At 41.2% G+C, this 6,500-nt stretch overlaps 1 protein-coding gene across 1 annotated transcript in view; it reads right to left on the bottom strand.

The window, feature by feature from the left end:
* Positions 1-200: 200 nt before the first annotated feature.
* The window catches only part of LOC114028682 (dehydrogenase/reductase SDR family member 2, mitochondrial-like), a 64,318-nt gene continuing 58,018 nt past the window's right edge, over positions 201-6,500 (bottom strand). Inside the window, 6 exon segments of the mRNA XM_027842955.1 lie at positions 201-925; positions 1,217-1,272; positions 1,616-1,753; positions 2,079-2,125; positions 2,741-2,816; positions 4,544-4,645. Of these exon segments, the coding sequence (XP_027698756.1) occupies positions 814-925; positions 1,217-1,272; positions 1,616-1,753; positions 2,079-2,125; positions 2,741-2,816; positions 4,544-4,645 (531 nt within the window). The 3' untranslated portion in view covers positions 201-813.

Genomic DNA, 6,500 nt, shown 5'->3' with positions numbered 1-6,500 from the left:
AGACATTTGCTATTAAATGTAAGAAAAAATATGGAAAAGTGAGATTGATTACCTCCCCTTTCAAGCTTATCTTTTTGGACCAAAACAGCACTAATTCAGGGTTAGGACTTCTAGACATAGACTGGCGGCTTGTTTTCAAAACAACAAATCTAGTAATTTCCAGACAAGTTTATTTTAAATTAAAAAAAAAAACCTTTAAACAGATAGACAGAAACAATGATTCCTCAGTACTTTCAAAGGTACCCTTTTCTTTTCTTAGGTCCCTTAATGAACAATAGCCCCTATCATTCTTTAACTATAGTCTAATTATCTAGGGACTCCCATTAATGGTCAGATTTCAACACGTAAAGATTAGGTACATGCTGGGGAACAGATTAAGGGATTGAATTGGGTTCAAGGACCCTAAGAAACAACAGCTCATATATTTTATGAAGAAATAGATAAGATTCCCTGATCTGTCGAACACTTTCCCCTTGAGCCCAGTGGTATAAGTTTAAATTAGTGATTACCAGGAAAACAACTGTGGAAAATGATTCACCTCTTAAGGACCTCTGAACACTTGCATATCAGCTATGCTTAAGCTCCAGCTTCAGATTCATAAAGTACTTAAAGTCACAGTGTCTGGCATGTGCTAAGTATTATATAAATGCTTCCTTCCTTCCTTTCCCTTTTCTAGTCTCTGGGTGCTAATGAAGTCCTCCTGAGATTCTTCCATATTTTCTTCTACCCTTACTCAATTTCTATCCAGTTCCCAGGATCACATGTACTATTTAACACCCAAAGTTATAGCTTCATGTTCCTTGACAGGCTGCCTTATGTGCTGGGGGAGAAGCCAGCTACTACAATGTTCTGTCCAGTGATGAAGCTGGAATCTGGAGAACACAGGAAAAACATAATCCCTGCACATTCTTCTGGTTGTCCAATCCTGGATGGAAGAGGAAAAGGACTGAGATTAGAAAACCAGGCTCTAATTAATCTTGTCCTCTGTGTCTATAGTTTTAAGAGGACCCAGGATGGTCTCCATCTTTATGGTTCCTCCAGTTCATAGACACCTAGGGGTTTATTCTGTGCAAGGACACATGGTAAGTTCTTCATGGGGCACTCATACTTCCAACTCACAACCCCAAATCCAGGACTATGTTAATCTCTCATACCCTAGAATTTTCTTTCTCCCAGCTCTATAGAAGGTACTATATGAAGTTTCAAAACTGTTTACCTCTGCATTCCAAATAGTTTCTTAGTTGGCTGTATCAAGTTTTCTTCTTCTTGGACCTGAACAAAAGCAAAATATAGAAAGATTCATTATGTTTAGGCATAAGGCTCATTGGAGTATATAAAACGAGGGTAAGCATGGTGTATATGCCTGTAGAGGATAAAACTTGCTCATGACTAGGGAAATGAATTGGAGGCCACTCTACACTATTTTTCCCAAAAACAGATTAAAGCACATATACTGCTACAGGGAAAGGAGAGTCTACCTAGTAGAAAGGATTAAGACTGAGTTTCCTAGTCCTGAATGGGTCTCCACAAGAGTTGGCCTGGACTTGACTTGATCAGGAATTTAATCATCAGTGGAGACATTGAGAGGATTAGAGGAGTGACCCCAGAGTCTTACCAACACATTGCTGAAGTCAGTGTTGATAACACCTGGAACCAGACAGTTAACCCGGATGCCCTTCAGGGCCAGCTCCACAGCCATTGTCTTGGTGAGGCCCAGCAAGGCAGTTGTACCGATGTTGTAGGGGCCCAATTTCTACAAGGGGAAAAAAATCAGGCAAAGTTCCCTGGGACTGGACAACAGGAAATACTTCCAGGCTGCTTCTCTTGTGTCTTAGCTCTATCACAGGTTGGGGGAATATCTTTTGACTTGGACTGCCACATTTGTCAAATGATGATAAGACCTGCCCAAGATTTCAAGGGTATGTGATAAATGTTGAATGATGTAACAGATGAAAATATACTTTCAAAAATATAAGGCAAGAAATAGGTGTAAGAGAGTTATTGTTAGAAAGTAGGATTCATACCTTTTCTTATGTACTTACTGTGGCCCACCCAAGTTCAAAGAAGTCAATACTTACTGGAACTGGAACATAGGCTGAAATTGATGATACCAAGATCACAGAACATTCCTTACAAGGAAATGAACAAATGGGATGATGGTAACTGAGAGACCATATATTTTCAAGAGATTAGCTTTTCTAGTGATATAGAAGCTATAGAGGCTAGTAGGAGGAGGAACTAAGGTCTGTGATAAGAGGAAGGGATTTGGTGGCATCTTATCAGTACTTCTAGGTAGAAGCTGAGTCCTTAGGGTAGTGAAGTATTAGAAAGTTTCTGATCATAGTGATGGACAGTAATCCCATGGGCCCCCATGAAAGACAGCTAGGTGGAATTACAAAATCATAGAACTGATGAGTCGTATTAGATCTAATACCCTACCAAAAACATGAATCTTGTCTATGAGTTCTCTGACAAGTGGTCATCCAATTTCTGGTTGAAAAGCTCCACTGACAAGCTCCTTCCAAAGGCAGCTCGTTCTATGTCTGGACAGTTCATAAAAATGGAACAGGCTTCACTTAGTGAGTCCTTACTTCAGGATTAAGAGGAAGAGATTCTGAGAGAGTTAGGTTAGCCTTAGGCATACTAAAGAGAGGTCATCTGATTGTTCATGTCCTGCTTTCCCTGCTCTGCTTGGCCCAGCTCCTGTGTCCAGTAACCCACTTATTCCCCTCCTCCATTTCATACCCCCTTTTTTCCATATGAGGCAACAGTTGGCCTAGAAGCAGGGCTGGGGACTTCACATTCACATCCAGAATCTGAATTCAGAGCAAAAAGGAGATGCAATGTGATTATTTCTGATTTTCTGCTCTTGTTGGTCACTTCGAATTCTGTAAAATTCCTTGCAGGAAGTGGCTGGAATGTTATAGCTCCTTTCTCTATATGAGGTCCTCAAGAAGGAAGAATCTCAGGATATATTTAGGGATCTGAGGAACCCTGTCCCTGTCCAAACACTGTGAATATGCAATTTAAGAAAATCTCTTACAGTTGTCTCTTCCACCATGACTTCTCCCTATCCAAGCCAACCTATTCTACAACAGGGTAAGAGAAAACAAGAGTAGAAGTAATGTAGGAGAGCTAGTTTATATAGGTCTAATTAAATGGAGGAGACCCAAGGGGCTGAACAGGGTAGTTTAAAAAGAGAAGGGGCTTTGAACAGATGAGCCCTTTATGATGCTCCCTTGAAGAGGGCACTGGTTCCCTCTGAGGGAAGTTGAGTATAGCCACTCTGGGTCAGTGACAGTAATCAAGCTCAATAGTAATGTGCTGAAGTTGAGGCTCTGGCACCCTTTTTTGGGTGGCACCATATAGATTAAAGGTTTCCCTGGTCAGAGCCATAAAAGGTAGGGGGAAGCAGAATGACTAATAGGGCATGTCCTCTGGGGTTCATGGCTGGTATTGGGACTGTGGGGTCTGAGAAGAGTATCTTTCCTGGAACTGTGAAGGCAGCTTTTCATTGGGTAGGGCAGAGATTTCCTTGTCCCATCCTGGAGAGTTGATTCCTGTGCCAGGTGGATGAAAATGGCATTCCAGATGCCCATCAACTGGGGAATGGCTGAGCAAGTTGTGGTATATGAATGTGATGGAATACTATTGTGCTATAAGAAATGTTGAACAGGCAGACTTCAGAAAAACCTGGAAAGACTTGTATGGTCTGATGCTGAGTGAAGTGAGCAGAACCAGGAGAACATCATACATAATAACAGCTACGTTGTGCAATGAGTAATATTGATAAACTTAACCCTTCCTGGCAATACAAGAATCTAAGACATCTCCAGAGGCCTTGTTATGGAAAATGATATCCACACCCAAAGAAAGAACTATGGAAGCCGAATTGCTAATTTTTTTCTCTTATGTTGAGTTTTGTTTCCTCTTTCTGATGGTTCTTCCTATTGGTTTTAATTTCTACTTACAACATCACTAATGTGAAAATATGTTTAATATGAATGTAAATGTATAGCCTATATCAGATTATGCACCATCTTGAGGAGGGTGGTGGGGAGGAAGGGGGAGAAAAATTTTGAACTCAAAAGCATATGGAAGTGATTATTGATAAATCAAAATAAATTAATAAAAAAAGTTTAAAAAAAAGAAAGAAAAAAGATGGAATTGGGAAGCTTAAAAAAAAAAAAAAGAAAATGGCATTCCAGGAGATAGAATGCATCCCATCTGATCTATGACATCAGAGGAATCCTGAGCCAAGACAGAGGGGCTAAGATCCTACCCTAAGGTCTGGTGACTAAAGTGCTCGGCCCCTGGGTTGGGCCTGAGGAAAGTTTGTGAATGGAGATAAAGAAAACCTAAGAGGGTGGGCATCTGTTTTCTTGGCATTAGAAGAGCTGTAGGTTACCAGTTCCATGAGACAATGAGGAGAGTGACCTTGTGGGAACCCAGATTACATTTAAGTATATTATCAGCTATAACAGATAGTACGTGACACAAGAATCATTGAATCTGATCCCAAATCCAACTCCGAAGGCCTCACCTTGTCCCAGACCTGCTCACTGGCTCCCAGAGTGCTCCCTACTAAGGGATTAACTCCAGTAGCACAAACTAGGAAGTTGACACCTCCATATTGTTCTGCAACCTAGAGGGAAAAAAATGAGATAGAAAATGTGGGATCAGAGATGATGGGGAGGTAATAAATAGCCTCTCTTTCCCTGTTTGTTTCTCTGGCTCTCTCTTCTTCTATCTCTTTCTTAACTGCTGCTGGATTGGGAGGGTGTGGTCTGACCTGCAGACTCACTCGTTGTATATGGGTTGTATAATATTCCTTATAGGTGCATAGATTTAGAGCTGAAAGTGACCTTCCAGAGGCTACCAGATTCAAACCCCTGATTTTGCAGATGTGGAAACTGAGGCCCACAGAGGTTAAGTGACTTGCCAAAGGTCACACAGATAGAAAGTAACAGCTGGGATTTGCATCCAGACCTTCCTGACCCAGTTCCTTAACCACTAGACTATTTTGCCTTTCCTTGCTAGATGCTGCAGTAGACTTATTGTCTCCTGTCAAACTGGAAGTTCCTGCTATAACAACAGTAACAGTAACAACAACAACAACACTTTTATATAGTGCTTTAAGGTTTTCAAAGTTCTTTACATAGACTGTCTGATTTGTTACTCACTGATGCAAAGCCAATCTTTTCACACTTCTCTGATTGACTTTCTATTATACTGCTATGGTAGTTGCTTCAAACCTTCTTTCCTCCAGTCACCTAGGTCACTCCTCCTCCTTTCCTCTCATCTAGGCATCTTGCCACATACTACTTTCTCTGCCCCAGTTCCATACTTGAAACCATCACACCCATTCTCTCCCCTTTGCTCCAGTCTTAGAGGGTGAGATGGCCTTCTCTTAGCCAATGCCAATTCTTCTACACACACTCTTGGTCAGACCTTTCTCCTCTGAGACCTTAGCCTTCATTCATTACTATTTCTCCCTAGTTTTCAATCTATTCTTATCCATTGACTCCTTCCTTGCTGCTTAGAAACATGTCCTATCTCCCCCAACCTTAAAACAAGTTCATGTGACCTTCCTATCCCCTCAAGTTATCATTCTATATCTCTTCTTCATTTCATAGCCAAATTCCTTTTTTTTAAAAAAAAAGACAAACACTATTTGTACTCATTGTGTTCACTTTCTCACCACCCACTTACTTCTTAGCCCTTTCCTTCTGGCTTCTGTTCACCATACTCAAGTGAAACTGTTCTTTTAAGGTCACCAATAATCTTTTTATTGCTAAATCCAATGGCCTACTCATTCCTCTATATACTTTCTCTTTTTTGGGTTGTTGTGACACTGCTTTATTGTGGTTCTCTCCCTACCTGTCTAACTACTCCTTAGTTTTCTTTGTTGATTATCATCCATATCTTGCCCCCTATGTGTGATATACCCCAGTGTTCTTTCTTGGGCACTCTTCTCTATCTAACTCTTTCAATGATCCCCTCAGCTCACATGGACTCAACTAATTGTCTTTATGCAGCCAACTTCCAAACCTAAATAGCTAGCCTCCATCTCTTTGCTCAGCAAGTTACACATCTCCAATTGCCTGATGTATCACCTGGATGTACCATGGATACCTCAAATGCCACATCTCTGAAACCGAACCCTAAATCCATATTGCCTTCTAATTTCCCTCCTTCTATTGAGGGAGCCACTATTCCTCCTTTCATCCATATTTGCAACCTTCCACGCTCTCACCCCTGATACCTAATCCAGTTCCAGGTCTTAAAGATGCTTCCTCCACAACATCTCTATCCCCTTCTCACTACTCACACCACAACTAACCTAGGACAGGCCTCCTTGTTGTTCTCCCTGAATCCAGCCTCTCTCCTTTTGTAATCCATCCTCTTTGCATAGGCCAAATTGACCATCCTAAAGCACAAGTCTGACCATCCTACATCCCCAGCTCAAGAAGCTTCTGTGGCTCCTGAGTATTCCTGGG

The sequence above is a fragment of the Vombatus ursinus genome, unplaced genomic scaffold, assembly GCF_900497805.2.
Source record: "Vombatus ursinus unplaced genomic scaffold, bare-nosed wombat genome assembly UNPS02014894.1, whole genome shotgun sequence".
Taxonomy (NCBI): Eukaryota; Metazoa; Chordata; class Mammalia; order Diprotodontia; family Vombatidae; genus Vombatus; species Vombatus ursinus.
Note: the sequence above shows the minus strand (reverse complement) of the source record. Positions and strands in the feature narration are given on the sequence as shown.